At 33.2% G+C, this 15,280-nt stretch overlaps 3 protein-coding genes across 8 annotated transcripts; 2 read left to right on the top strand and 1 right to left on the bottom strand.

The window, feature by feature from the left end:
* The first annotated feature begins 215 nt into the window (after window positions 1-215).
* On the top strand, window positions 216-2,388 carry LOC116769433 (bifunctional lysine-specific demethylase and histidyl-hydroxylase NO66). The gene has a single exon (XM_032660523.2). The coding sequence runs from the start codon at window positions 473-475 to the stop codon at window positions 2,270-2,272; it is 1,800 nt and encodes a 599-aa protein (XP_032516414.2). The 5' UTR covers window positions 216-472; the 3' UTR covers window positions 2,273-2,388.
* LOC116769434 (protein PBDC1) lies at window positions 2,387-3,816 on the bottom strand. Its single transcript, XM_061522540.1, has 3 exons — window positions 3,630-3,816; window positions 3,444-3,542; window positions 2,387-3,282 (listed from the first exon to the last, which is right to left on the bottom strand). The coding sequence occupies exons 1-3, from the start codon at window positions 3,630-3,632 to the stop codon at window positions 2,896-2,898; spliced, it is 489 nt and encodes a 162-aa protein (XP_061378524.1). The 5' UTR covers window positions 3,633-3,816; the 3' UTR covers window positions 2,387-2,895.
* A 1,325-nt stretch (window positions 3,817-5,141) lies between these two features.
* On the top strand, window positions 5,142-15,008 carry LOC116769408 (proteoglycan 4-like). Of its 6 annotated transcripts, none has more exons than XM_032660481.2 (9): window positions 5,142-5,462; window positions 5,676-6,888; window positions 7,552-7,667; window positions 8,066-8,229; window positions 8,494-8,658; window positions 10,698-10,795; window positions 11,087-11,257; window positions 12,252-12,366; window positions 12,729-15,008. In XM_032660481.2, exons 2-9 carry the CDS (start codon window positions 5,713-5,715, stop codon window positions 12,806-12,808), a joined length of 2,085 nt encoding a protein of 694 aa, XP_032516372.2. In that variant the 5' UTR covers window positions 5,142-5,462; window positions 5,676-5,712; the 3' UTR covers window positions 12,809-15,008. The 6 variants fall into 6 exon arrangements, with proteins under 6 accessions (XP_032516372.2, XP_032516371.2, XP_032516375.2 ...); XM_061522472.1 differs by having other exon boundaries at window positions 5,143-5,462; window positions 5,735-6,888; XM_061522471.1 differs by having other exon boundaries at window positions 5,143-5,651; window positions 5,735-6,888.
* The last annotated feature ends 272 nt before the right edge of the window (window positions 15,009-15,280 follow it).

Here is a 15,280-nt window from a genome sequence, read left to right as displayed (position 1 = left end):
TATCAAATTAAATACAATACCACTAAAACAATATAGATATTCATAAAAATATGATCCAAATTTCTTCTATCGGTATGTTTTTAAAAAATATATGTAAATATATTTCCATTTAATATAACTGCATTAAATACGGAATTATGTTGTAAAAAAATAGACAAAACATTTATTGATTTTTGTCATAATATACTAGTGCAAGTTATGTGTCAATTTTGAAGCATCTTTTTAATAGAGGTTAGGCGTTACGGTATAACCTTTAATGTCATAATAAAATCAATACTCGGACGGTTTTCTTCATATTGTTGTATCAGTGCCTCGGTAATGGTTCATCAATTGACTTTGTTAATAAAATTGTATATAGCTGATATCCAAAGCCAAGAGCTGACATAAGACCGTTCTATTTATTCGAGAAAAAGTTGTAAATAAACACCTTCATTAAATAAATACGAGTTTAAGACCTTGCGCAGAATCAAAAATGGATCCCTCGGTTTCTGCTTTTGCGGTGTACCAGTCCAAGAAAAACAATAAACAAAAACCAAATAATAAAAAGAGGAAGGTTAAAAGACCGGTCTCGAAAAATGTCTCTGCTAAGAACATGAAAGAAAATGCCATGAAAGAAATAAGTTTGAAGCTCAAACGAAAGCAGAAAAAACTCAAGCAATCCAAGAACATTGTGAAGAAAAAATCTCTTAAAAAAAATAAATCAAAACAAGTGATCAAAAATGAAATGAATGGTCAGGCTGCCAATATGGAATCCTCCAGCTCAAATAATAACCAAATAACAGTAGAACAGACCACGAAAATACCCAAACCACCTATCATTGAAGAAGTTCCAGAACTTGTGCCAGCACCGAAACTCGAAAAGCAGGAGGTTGATAGTGCATGTTCATGTTCAAGTAGTGATGGTTTTGAGTTTACGCCAGTCACAACTCACAGTAAGGAAGAAGGCCTTAAGGTTTTCACATGGATGCTCACACCATTTGATCCTAATGAATTTCTTAAAGAAATATGGGAGAAGAAACCTTTGCATATTGCTCGGAAGAAACCCGACTACTACAAAGATGTAATCTCAACTCCAGTTATTGATAACATGCTGAGGACAGAAAATATTCAATTTACAAAGAATATTGATATTACATCATATGTAGACGGCAAACGAGAAACTCACAACCCTGAAGGTCGGGCTAATCCACACCTCGTCTGGGACTTCTACTTAAATGGCTGCAGCATAAGGCTATTGAACCCTCAAACATATGTACCGCAATTGCATTTATTGAATGCAACACTTCAGGAGTTCTTTAATTCCTTTGTTGGGGCAAATGCTTATTTGACACCACCAGACAGCCAAGGTTTTGCACCACACTATGATGACATAGAGGCTTTCATATTGCAGACAGAAGGTAAAAAGCATTGGCGCATTTATAAACCCAGGGATGAGAGCGAGATATTGCCTCGGGTGCCATCAAAAAATTTCGATGAGAGCGAAATTGGGGAACCAGTTTTGGAAGTCGTTTTAGAAGCTGGGGACATGTTATATTTCCCGAGAGGCTACATCCATCAAGGGGTGACAATTGATGGTGAACACTCACTTCATGTTACAATCAGCATGTATCAAAAGCATGCCTGGGCAGATCTGCTCGAAAAAATGATTCCAGCGGCTCTACAAATTGCCATAAATGAAAATATAGAATTCAGGGAAGGTTTGCCTCTCGATATTTACGACCATTTTGGTTTGGTCCACTCCGATACTAACACTCCACGAAAAGCAGAAATGGAAGAGATTGTAAAGAGACTATTTAACAAGATCAAAGATTACTTACCAATAGACGAAGCTGTCGATCAGATGAATAAAAAATTCCAACAAGATGCATTACCTCCCGTCTTAAGCGATTTCGAAAAAGCTGTCACTGTATTTGGTGACTCTGATGTTATGATAGAAAACGGTAAAGTTACCAACAGAGTTGAAATCGGTCTCGACACAAGGATAAGACTACTCCGTAAGAATATTCTAAGAATTGTTTCCGAGGAACGTATCAAGTTGTATTATTATGCTGAAAACGCTTTAGAATATCATGGAGCTGAGCTGCCGTTCCTGGAAATCGAAGAAGATTTGGCCCCAGCTATCGAAACCCTCATAACCACATACCCTGAATATGTTTCTGTTGAGAACCTTGATATTCCAAGTGATTCTGATAAGATTCAAATATCAGACGCTTTATGGAGCCGAGGTCTCATCATGACCGAATATCCTCTGGAAACTATTGACGATGAATAATCATTTTACTTCTGAATGTCTAGTTATTAATTTTAAGATTATCATGTTATAGATGTTGTAACAAAAAAGACTATGTATTCCGAAGTCCTGAAAATAAATAAAAACAGTACAAAATATTTTGTGAAAAAGACCTTTTATTTTGTCAGAATTATGATAACATCCCATGAAAATTCTATTCAAATAAATACAAGTTATTAGTAATGAACATCATACTGAGTTGGTAAAAAGAAAATTTATATCAAAATGTATGAGAAATTGAGCACCTCATTCATTTATAGCACATTTGATTAAAGATATTTTAACATATACATTGGCTTAATCTACTAACAAATGGCAGGTTTTATATTTCACTAAATAACAATATTTTTTTGTGTCATACTGAATAATCATTCAGATGTACATAGGAACAAGTGATACAATGAAATTTATGTTATACATGATGTACTAGACCCGCAACTTATATAAAAAAATGAGGATTATAGCAAATTATTACATCGACATGCACCAGTTTTATTGTCTTAAAGCTGCCTTTAATTTTATGGGTACAAATTATGTTTCCGATTAGTGAATTTAAGCCTACATTGATTTTAATTCACAGTAGATAGTTCGAACAGGAAGCCGATTTATGCAGCGACTTCACTTTTATTGTGAATTTCCATGTGGGCCTTGGACGCACATTTGTAATGCTTTTTCACTTCATTATTCATACCTTCTCTATTTCTGGCAATTTCTATAGCATAAAACTGTACACGAGGCACTAAAATGGTATTCTGTTCCGAATAATCACCTTTAGTGTCAGCACGCATTAAAGTACCGAAACTGTAGTCTTCTACAATTGTTTTAAACTTTTCACAAAATAGACGCCACCTTGCTTTATTAACATTATTCTTGATCTCGTTTTCCTTTATGTAGGAGACATCAAGGTCAGGAAAATCTTGTCTAAAATGGGTATATATCAGATCATCATGCGGAGTCAACCTAAGCCATCTTGTGTCCACAGAACAGAGCACCTGGAAATTATTAGTTTGAAAATTAATTGCCTGAGCTTTTAGAATTCGTTTCTTTATTTAACTTTTTTATTTAGTTATAATATTGAAATAAATCACAAAACAAATAAAACAATAGAATTTCTAATGAAGTAGTAACAAAAAAAAATTGAAATATAACCTACATTGAAATAAATATCACTATGTTCCATAGCTCTAGCAGCCCACAGATGTTCGAGGGTTTCATCGTTACCGAACTCCTCAGCAGGTCTTGTTAATACGTCCTGAAATACATAAAATTATAGTATCGCAAAATAAAAATAAAAAATAATAGATATGCTAAAATATTTACTATAACTATATGTACTTGCCATTATTGAAAGAAGTGAAAGATATAATCCACGATTAAAAACTAAGGATGGCTCTAATTGCGTCTTTTACTAATTATTTAAGAGTTAAAACAAATTAATATACACTCTTTTGGAGTTGGTAAGTAAGTAGGTACCTATGTCTTAACAAGTTAACTCTCATGACCGGGAATGTGAAGACCGTCAATGTCAAATCCAGACAGAATAAATATAATTTATAATATAATTTACAAATCCAAAAATTCTCACACCACAGAAAAATAAAAAAAAGGATAAAAGATACAGAAAAAACTTGATAAAACTTATTTTGTCTCTTCCAGACAACGTAAGGATAATATATATAAATATATAAAACAGAGGAAAGCAGTAGGTCTTGGTGATATAAACAATAAGAAATAATAATGCATAATAAAAACAAATTATCAAACTAAACAATATTAATTTTAGCAAAAAATACAGCAAATATATTATTTTTTATTGTTGCTTAAAGAAAAGAGTACCTACCATATTTTAAAATAACGTACAATAAAGGTTGTTTTAAATCTTTTGTATAACGGAAGTGGTGCTATAAAGAAATTTAAAGAAACTGGTAAACCCGGCGCTCTGAATTTCAAATAAATTCCAATTGTTCCTTCAAATACAAATCCTCTTTGAACGAAATAATTCATAGCAAAAGAGAAGGAACCATGTACATCCTAATAATAGCGCATGGGTACACAATTGAAATTTGCATGAATTATAGAGATGTAGTTGTATTTGCGTAACCAAATATGAGCCGATGTTTACGGTAAGAAATCTCTTGAGTATATCAAATTTATCATCGATTAAATTAAGATATAATTAAAAACAAATTAGGTTAGGTGCCAGAAGAGAAATTATATTCATAAATTTCTGTTCGAAACTTATAATTTTCTGTTAAAACATAATATCATCATTTTAACACAACTAAAATACAAAATAAACAATAATATAACTATTATTTATAATTTAAAAATACATGTGGTAAAATTTTATATACGAATAGATATAATCACTGAAATATAAACGAAGTTTTTTTTTTAAACAGACTGTTTATTCATTTCAGAAATTAATTCACTAATTTTATAAATACAATGTCTAATATTTGTAAAAAATAAAATGGCTTGAATATATGTATATTATGTCAAATGTGAATGAACAATAGTAGTATATAATGGGCGTTTTTATCCTAAATTAAAATGAATTGATATTCATTATAATAATAAAGAAAACTCTTTTCTACAAATTATTAATAATTAATAATATTTAGAACTATTTGGTTTATATGGATGGTTTCGTTGAATTTTTATTTTGTAGGTTGTTTGAATTCAATTAGTCAGGCATCTTATTTAAAAATTGTAACTGAACGCTTCGGTAGTATTAATAGGTAAGAAAGAGACAAGCAAATGTGTCATAATGAAAAAAGAGGACAAAACATATTCGACAGACATCGTCGAAACTTCGTATTTCACTAAAATGTTATTGGCTGTTAGAAAAGAGGGTGGCGCATGCGCGTTTAGCCGACGCCATCTCTAAACTACTGTGCATAATACTTGTTGAAAGATTTCGATGACTTAAGTGTATTTCGTGTATGCTAATTTGTGTTTAAAAACGTTTACCATGGATAAATTACGTCGCGAGTGAGGTCATGTGCTTGTTCTTATAATTTGATGACTTTTATATTCCAATCAGCACTGACGGCAGGATCTCGATCTTGCGGAAGTTTCTTAGCTATAGCAACGCATATTTTTTGCGGCTATCTCTACCGCGCTCCCGATACTGCGATTTCATGAGCATTTTCCATCAATTGTATTAGTGGTAATGTTAGAACTTTATAATTTTGGTTTTTAACGCGGGACATTGTTGAAAGTGTTATAAAACGGATAGAATTTACCTTGGCGGCGTTCTTGCGCGCGTACGCTTATACATAGATACAAGTCGTATTATGTATGAATTATTGTTTTGGGTCAAAGACATCGTAGAGTTCTAAGTTGCATCAACAACAGTGTAAATACAGTCTTTATGTTTCAGCTTTAACTACGGTGAAGCAAGTGAGTTTTAAGTTGATATGAACTCTGCTTTAAAACCAGTGTTGCCCCAACCTGGGGTTCCTCAAGCTGCCGGCCAGTCGAGTCCCGCTAAGGGGAATGTTGCGACCGCCAACCACGCAGTAGGACTGCCCCAAGGCGCGCAAAACTCTCTGCATCACGGATCAAATAACCTGGTTGGTCAGAACCTAGTGCATCACGTCATAGTGCCACAGCTTCCCTCACACGCAGCGCCCTCCATGGCACCCGTGTCTGCTAACATGGCTCAGATGGCACAGAACATGAGCCACCATGGAAACTTATCTCACGTTACACAAAACTCAGTGACCCCAGCGAATATCGCAGTTAGTCCAAGTAAAAGTGCTACTACTAGTTCTCCACTCAGCTTAGTCCAAGAGAGCAAAGCTACCCCATCTCAGCCCTTAGCCTTAACCAGAACACCAGAGAAAAAGGAGCCGGATTCGACAGGAACGGCGAATGGTACAGTAGAGTCCCCGAAATCAGGGTCAAGTGCACCAGTTGCATTAAAGCCTCAAAACCCTGAACAGAAACAAGACAAGCAAGATATAGCTAAAACCTCACCAAGTACAACCAAACCACCTGAAAAGCCAGCCAGCACTCCACCGAAGCCTGAACCGTCAAATCCAGTCAGCCAAACAGATAGTCCGGTTCAACCTAAAGTAGCCACTGCCAATGAACCACCAGAAAAGTCACCATCAAAACCGACGGAATTAAAATCGTCACCAACAGCTGATGTAGCACCAACACAGAGTGATAGCAAACCTGTCCCTGAATCAGCAAATGAGAACCAGGCTCAAGAGAAACCTTCTACACCTCAGCCAGAAGTTGAGAGTGAAAGCGCAAAGGTTGAACCTGTTAAAGAAGAAAGCAAAGAAGAAGAAGTTGAGAAACCAGCTCCCGAAGTAGAGGAGAAACCAGAAAAGAAACCAGAGTCCCCCAAAGAACCAGAGGTAGAAAAAGCAGTAAAAGATGAAAAGGTGGAAAACAAACCTGATGCAAAGGCAAATGCAGCTAAAACTGAGCCAAAAACATCTAAACCAACACTAAAATTGGCAACAGTGACGCCACCTATGAGGAAAAGGAGGCAGGTTTCCGAGAAAGAAGCTACTCCAGCCAAAAAAGTAGCTGAAGGTGACAACACTCCAGACACAAGAACTAAGAGGAATAGGACTAAGGTAAGAAGACAATAGATTTTAATTTCCTAAAATCTATGGTAAAATATAGTAGAAACTTCCTATCCAACCTTCATACTTCCTACCTTATAACCTTAAATTAAAAGTTTACAAATTGTTTATGGTATTTACAATACTAATTCTAATGACTGTATAAACAAATGCTTAATGCTTTAGATATCAGTACATAAACATATTTGACCGTTCCTTTTCTTTAAGTCTTATATCTGTGCATACATAATTTTAATAGCGTTTTTTTCTACATTATATATAATGTATGACTGAACAAATATGTTGTAACAAGTTATTTATTACAACATATTATCAATGAAATTACAATAAGTATGAGAAATAATTTATATCACTGGAATATTTTTAGTTCATGAATACCACATGTTCATGTATAAAACATAATACGCATGAACTCTCAACAAATTTAAAAATGCGAAAATTATCTTAAAGATACCAAATAAAGGGGCAATGAATGTGTTCTAAATGTTGATTGCCTTACCATTAGTACGTGTTAACAAACTAATAGTTGCCAGTTCTTTTATATACCTGTCATTACTCTTGAACTGTCTGTACTCAGTTTAGCATTCCAAACTTAGGTAACAATACAGAATCTCATTGTTGAAGTTTATTAATTATAGTATTATTTACTTCTAGGTTCAGCTCTACCAGTCACCGACTCCTGAAATAGCGATGGCGACTAAACTATCAGCTTCAGCTGGACGTTCCACACCGACAAAGCAGAACGATGACAAACTCATTGTATTCTACAAGTATGTTAAGTCACTACATAGTCTATGAAATTAATTTTATTATATGAAAATCGGATATTATAAGACTGACCAAGAATTTTTTAAATCTGTAAAAAGGTTGAGGTATTAATGAAAGTTGAACACATCATGCATTGGTGTGGTTTACTAGAATTAAAAAAAAAAAACATAAAATTTAATATTGGTGAAATAACCTTGAGCTACTGATAACATATTTATAGGAAAAACAAAGTATGATAGTGAAGGTATGCATTCTTATTTAAAATTTCTAATGTCACAGAATTTTATATTAAACTTTTATTTTCTTCATAATGGTAGAATATTCATTAATAGGAATGCTCGTTATAAATTAATGTTTAAGATAAGTACTTTAAAACATGCCTTTTTTTTATTTTTCACAGAAACGAATACTTGGCTGTACGTAATGCAGAAGGAGGCTTCTATGTGTGTCAGGCCGTGCAAAATGTTTACCGGACGACGAGAAAAATCAAAATACGTTGGCTCTCACAGGACAAATCTGATTCCACTGGAGAGACGTACAAGCCGGATTTTTATGACGTTACTGGTACATTAAAGCTTATATATATATATGTTATTATTCATTATAATTTAAAATATGTATTTCATTTAATTTCTTGTTAATTCTGGAACTAGCATTATTATTGTTACTATATAATATCAATTTTACTAACTGACCTTACAAGATAGGCTTAGTATTGTCGCTAAGACCGCTTTATAATAATTTTGTAATTAATTTGTTAGTAATTGATTAAATGTTTCTATATACTTAGTCGTACATTAGTTCTCATATAAAATATATATATTACAGACATGGAGTGCGTATTGACGACTTTATCGCTGTCTCGTGCGAGCGGAGGAGCTCAAATACTGAGGGCTGCGGAACGTGAAAGAGCTCAGTCTATACTGCAGAGGGCGCTGGGGGCGGAGCGCGGGGACAACTGTCTGCTTCTCACTGAAGAACATCCTGATGGTTGTACGTAATATATAGAAGGGTCTTTGTATCAAAAATACTGTCTGTCCTTGATAGTTTGAAAGAGGTGGGCAATTTAGCATTTTGAGCCCTAGAGGCGGTTTATTTAGTAAAAACTATCACATTTTGTGTGAAGCCAGTGGAATGCTGTAGTCGGGAATAAGGTCATTCATCCACGGAGATAATCTCGGCAACCGTATGTCCTATCGAGTCGAGGTTTTTGTTGTTAGATAGCCTAGCTATCTGGGGCGGCTTTTATCAAAAAAATAGTTTGGACAACCAATTTCTATTTCCAAAGAACGTCGAAAAAATGGTTCCGTAACGAAACGCTAAGGTCGTTTAACTTAACTGACATCGATAGCTTTTTTCGATTGAAGCGAAAAATATGAAGGTGCATCTCCTAGGGCTTATTGAGATTCTGGTTTAGCCATCCCATATAAAGTAAATATAGTGATATAAGGTCTTTTTTAATTTGCCAGAACTAAGGTCTTTGATCTGCTCGAAATATGATGATTTACTTTTGGTTTGACCTCATTTTGATACTTTGGGTCGTTTTATCTTTATAAATAGATTCATATCTGTTTAGGAGTAAAAGATGTCCGTGACAATTTTTTTTTACACCTGATTTTGCTGCCCAAATTCCAGTAAAAGCTTTTAATTATTAAATATGAGAAACCCAGAGGTCATGATATTTGATTTTCCACAAGACTTCATTGGAATTACTAACTATTTCCGGCCGTTTTGTGATAAATCTTTTTATATAAGTATTGTTTTATCTCAGTGTGCTAATCGTCATATTCTGTGTAAGGCCAATAGTTCAATTGCCAGAAATAACTATTTTCTCCATTCAGTTTAATGTCCTTCAAAATTTGTTTAGTTCACGTAACAAAACACTTGTATACAATACAGCAGTGGGAATTTATTTGGTTACAGAATATGATGCTTGTCTTTAATTAATAGAAAATAAGAGTTAAAACATTATATTCTACAAAAATTATGTCAATGGTATGGCACTGTCATGCGGCCATGGTAGAAATCTGTTTGTCTTATCATGTAGATCTCTCAGTTTCTTGTTCCTCTCGATCTGTATTACGATACAGAATATTTATTTAGCACCTAAAACGCGCTCTGAAAATGGACTTAATATGCTTTTGCTTATATTTGATTTTACTGCTCCGGAATCTATCCTTTCGACGCTCAAAATATACTTAGCAAATAATGCTTTGAGTATAATACCCTAAAACTTTACCTTACAAGTAATGACACTGGTGTATAATGAAAAACATCCTGGGCTATAGTTTCTTTGCGTCTATGTATGCTCTGAAGGAAGGATTGATGTGTCTCGTTTACTCCACTCCACTCCTCTTTGCTACTTTAAAGATATTTTCCATTCATAAGGCACTCCTTATGAACCACTGTTCATAAGAGTTGAGAGTTTCTTTCGTGTACTTTCTCGTCTTTAGACCTTGGAAGTCCTTGCATTGAGTGAAGTTTAAACGACTATATTATCTGACAGTTCACAACTTTGAAAAGGTGGTGTTTTAATTATGTTATCTTCAATGCTGTTCCTTGCATTCAAGTGCTGATCTGATCAGACCAGAGAAGATATCTTTAATGGCACCAGCCATCCAAATTTGAGCTGTCCTACAATTAGTACATCAAATAACTAATTCGGGATGCGTCACATTTCGTCATAATGATTGATTAGTTAGGCATTCTTGAGAACAGGTTGTGGTGACATTCGCCTTTATAGATGAATTTTTCAGTTTAATTAAAGTAATCTTCCTGATGCCCTTGGACAAAAAAGACACATTATCTTCCTGGAACCAACTTTCATAATGCTCTCTATAGGATATGTAGTACAAAAAAAAAAATTATAATTACTATAGCAATTTTTTTACTTTTGAGTACGTCTTAGTTCCTTTCAAGAAAAGTTTTATATTTTTCCCGTCATTTTGCCATTGAACATTAACAAAATTAACTATCAATATATTAAATGTACCTAACAGGCAAATATAATATGTGTTTAAATGACTTTCCAGTGGACCTGTCATTGTATACGGACGAATCGCAGTTGGAGAAGAAATCGCGTAAAAGAAACAGCTCAAAAAGTTCCCCGAGTGACGCTACCGAGACTGCAGTGAGTAACCCACGAGATAATATTAAAACATAGTCAGAAACAACTATCTCTCACACTTTACGGTGTAGATATGGTTTAAAACTTCTAACCTAAAACTGAATGGTAATTGTAAATTACTAAATTTCACTTCAGCCTGCTTATGCACAAATATTCTTAAACAGAAAATATTTATGGTCACAAAGCCAGTTAAAATGCACACTTCTAACTCTGGAATTATATTTGCAAGAGAAGTTATTTTCATTAGTATGAAGATATATTATAGTCTACACTTTCATTATGTTTTCCTGTTAGAAGGAAGAGGCGACGCCTAGCAAAAAGGCGCGAACGATGCCAAAACGCAGTCCGAAAAGCGTCCGCAAAGCGAAATCCGCTCCAAAAACGCAAAAACGAAAATCTTTAGGTAGTACGCCCACAGTGGCGACCTCTAGCAAGGTAGGCATAGTACGACGGATATATAGAAATGTACGTATCTGCCGCCATCTACTACATACGTGAGCTAGGCGTGTGAGGCCGCGAAGCTTTGACAGTGACGTTTGTTGATTGACAGATGACAGTTGATTCAAGATTATTATTTTTTTTAATTTTTTATTTTGACTTGGATTCCGTTTATTTAATACTCTGAGGCTATTATAATATTATTTTCAAAGCTATCGTTGTTAGATATTGTTTTGCTGCGTTTATTTTAAGAGCCTAATTATTGTTACTTGTCTCGAGCTAATCTTGAATCAACTGGTTTTGATAATTTAATTGAAATTACCATTAAATATGTAACAAGCAAAGCGGACCGGGCCGAGTTAGTTAGTGAATGGATTTGAATGGATGAGTGTACTTATATAAACTGTGCATGCAATGAAAGTTAAGAATACGATGTCAGTTGTATGGGTCGAGGTATTTATTTCTATTATTTCATGAACCATCGCAATTCACAATCATCCATACAGTTGTACTAAAAATTGTAACAGACGCAGGTCTTATTATTTTTGTTCAATATTAACGTACAAATGAAATTGTATGTTATCAAGTCTGTAAGTGATAAATATTTAAATAGAGTAATATTTGCAGAGTTAACTGAGGATGTAAACTAAACTTTATTCATAAATAACGATTTTTTTTTTTTTTTGGTAATTTTTGGACACAAGGAAATAAAACGAGAGTATTCTGATACTGTATTTGTGCAATATTCTAAACAACTATGTTTCATTCACTTTCATCTATCATTGCTTGCTTTTTGTGTTGTTTTAATTATTTTTTTTTTTATTATTTATTTAATGTTTTATATAATTTAATTTTTTGGTGATTTGCAGGTTTTTCAAGTATATTTTTTCTAGCATGTAACTGCATGATTTGGGAACTTATTGTAATGATAAAATTTAATTAACTTTTAAAGAGTAATGAGTGAGTGTTATAAAAAAAATGTGTAGAGAGGTGTTGCTATATCAATAATTTAAATTTTCAGACCGCTACAGCTTTGAGTGAGAAATCAAAGAAGACTCCTCCAAAGAGAACTACAGTGAAGCAGACGAAAATAGATACTCCGACTGCCACACCGAGAGGACGACGGGCTACTAAAGGTTTTCATTAAAATCGTCCACTAGATATTTCCTTTAACTTTAAAACTGGACTCTTTGTGCTAGTTTTTATACTTTGTAATGTATTCTGACTGTATGTACATACCCATTTAAGGATTTTTTTTCATATAGTCAATGATTTTAACTAACTGACATCTTAATTATATATATACAACTAATATTTAAGGCAGATTGACAAACTTTTTTTATATAAACCAAAATTGACAATACTCTTAACTTTGCCAAGAAATTAAAGTTTTATATTTGTTAGGAATTGATGTCATATTGTGTCCTAAAAACCAGAAAATGTATTTTTTTAGTATAATTTATTTTGTCATTGTTTTTCACTTATTGCTTTATTTCAGAGAACAAGGCGTCACCTATAGTGCCAGTCCCATCGACATCATCAGGCAAGACCGGCAGATCTCGCCGTTTGCCGAAATAACACGAACTCTGCCTCCGTGACAGCTGTCAAAACGGCCGTCACAACAGCTGTCAGCTCACGGATGACAGCTGTCAGAGTACCGACGACAGCTGTCAAAGTACCGATGACAGCTGCCAGTTTAGAGACTGCAGCTACCGAGAGACAAGTGACCGCTGTTCGCACATAGACGATGACAGCTAGTGAATACTAAATCTGCTGTCATCCAACTGTATTTGATTGACGTCAAGGCTTTAGGTTCCATTAAATTGTCGAAATTATTTTTGTGTTATCTGTGTCGCTATAAAAAATATTTTCCTAATAATTATTCAACCAGTCTCTCAAAACTAAAACTGTTTTAGTTAAAATAAAATTGGTATTTGTATGGTGAGCTATTAAGTTTTATGGAATATAAATAGTGTCTGAAATTTATGATGTAATTCTATTGTCTTGACGTGAATAATCACAGTTTAATGTTAACGAAAGGACTGAATGCTGCCACAACATACTGCAAAGAAAGTTATATTTTTGTTATGATATTTTAATGGTGTTTCTGTAAAGTTTCCTTGATTACTTTTTTTTTCATTATGTTATACAGTTAATTTGTGAGGACAGAAAGTTTTACCGGTTTATTTTATTCACTAACCACGATCGTTCTGGATGTTAAAGTATTGCCATAATAATAAATTAGGCCCTTTTATTGTGTTTTCCTTCATGACTTTATATACATGTGGTTTAAATAACAATAATAGAGTACATTTATATATCTTTATTGCACTGACGTTTTTAAAAGATTCATAGGAAGTTATATATATGAAAATTATTAATTATTGTCACCAATAAAACGATGTGTTAAATTATAATAAGTGAATACTGTACATACCTTTTTTTTTTGTCTGTTGACTGCATTTTGTGGCGATATAACTCGTTTACTTTTTTTTTATATATATTTTTCATTACTGGTAACTTTTTTTAAAAATGTTTATAACGAAAATTATTGAAATCATTCTTAAAATTAAGTAAATTCTTATATAAGAAATTAATAATTTGGAAACAACGATAGCACAAGGTTCATACATTTAGTATTTTAATGAGAGTGAACATTTTATATGGTTCCCGTTGTAATAGTGATAAATAAGAATTTAATAAACTAGTAAGTCTTTGGTGTCCGTCAATTTACATTCAGTAGGATTATCAACTATGACCTAAAATGTGTCTTATATGTTGTTGCAAACTAGGATTTGACATCACAAATACATTATGAATTGTTTTATGTATTAACAAGCAATGTAAATATATATATATAAATAATTAAATACATATATTATCATATATTTTGGATGTTGGGACGACTCGATTATTGTCGTTCCATCATTCGGTGTTAGTGGGTTCGGGGTTTTTTCACCTCGTTCATAAAATAAGCAATAGTTTAATAAGTTTCATTTTCTTTATTTTGTATAAGGTTAATAATAAAAATTCTAAAAAATTTAGTAATAACGTTTTTAATGGATTGGAAATTATTGTATATTTAGTACAAAGCATCGGAAAACGGTGACAGAAATATATATCATCAGATGTCGCTTGGTAATACATTATTTTGATATGAATTGTGGTTATTTTTTAAATCGGTATATTTAAAGCGCATGTATTTGACGAATCAAATTCTAAGTCTATCTGTTCGGACCAATCATTTTAGTGGGGACACGTTTGTATACCAAATGATTGTTTGGAAATGTTCATTGTTTAGTGAAATGTAATAGAATTATGTACACTATGAGAGCATGGGCGTGCGGTGGACGGGGCCCGGTGAACGTTTTGGACATCGGACGACGCAGCTCTGTTTGTTGAATCACTTGTATTCGATAAATATTATTGGAATACGCCAGACCGTACATCTTGTTGAATGTTTTCCGTACAAGGATGAACTTGTTGTTGTGTCTAAGCTCGGTGAGCGTGTGTGTGTGCAAATCTTAGGTGATCTAAGTACCTTAAATTTAGATTGTATTTTTAAATAGTATAATTTCTAAAGAGAATATAAGTTTAGTATGTAAATTATTGCGTGTGAATTTTCTGTTTGGGGCGAGTGTTGACTGGTGTTCGGGTACAATGCCGTACATGTTTTAGCGTTTTATACAAAGATGTCAGTCGAGATAACTATTGTAACAGAAAGTCCACAGATTTATATGCAATTCAGAAATAAATATAAATAATTTAAGCAAAAAAACAGTATCTTTTTTATTTTAATACATCATGCGTTATTTACTGACTAAATAAAATCAACTTCCGAACGTACAAAATATGTAAACGTGTGTATATATATATATATATATATATATATACACAGGACATTGATGTCATACAAAAAATTTCATCAAAGAAACCTGCTTCGACAATATTTGAATGTATCACTGACAGAACTATTGTCGGAGATTATCTAGTTCGGTCATAAACCCACATTGACACTTTCATGTGTAAATAATTATATTTCAAAGACTT

This window comes from Danaus plexippus, chromosome 14 (genome assembly GCF_018135715.1).
Source record: "Danaus plexippus chromosome 14, MEX_DaPlex, whole genome shotgun sequence".
Taxonomy (NCBI): Eukaryota; Metazoa; Arthropoda; class Insecta; order Lepidoptera; family Nymphalidae; genus Danaus; species Danaus plexippus.
The sequence above is the reverse complement of the archived record's forward strand: the minus strand, read 5'-3'. Positions and strand labels throughout refer to the sequence as shown.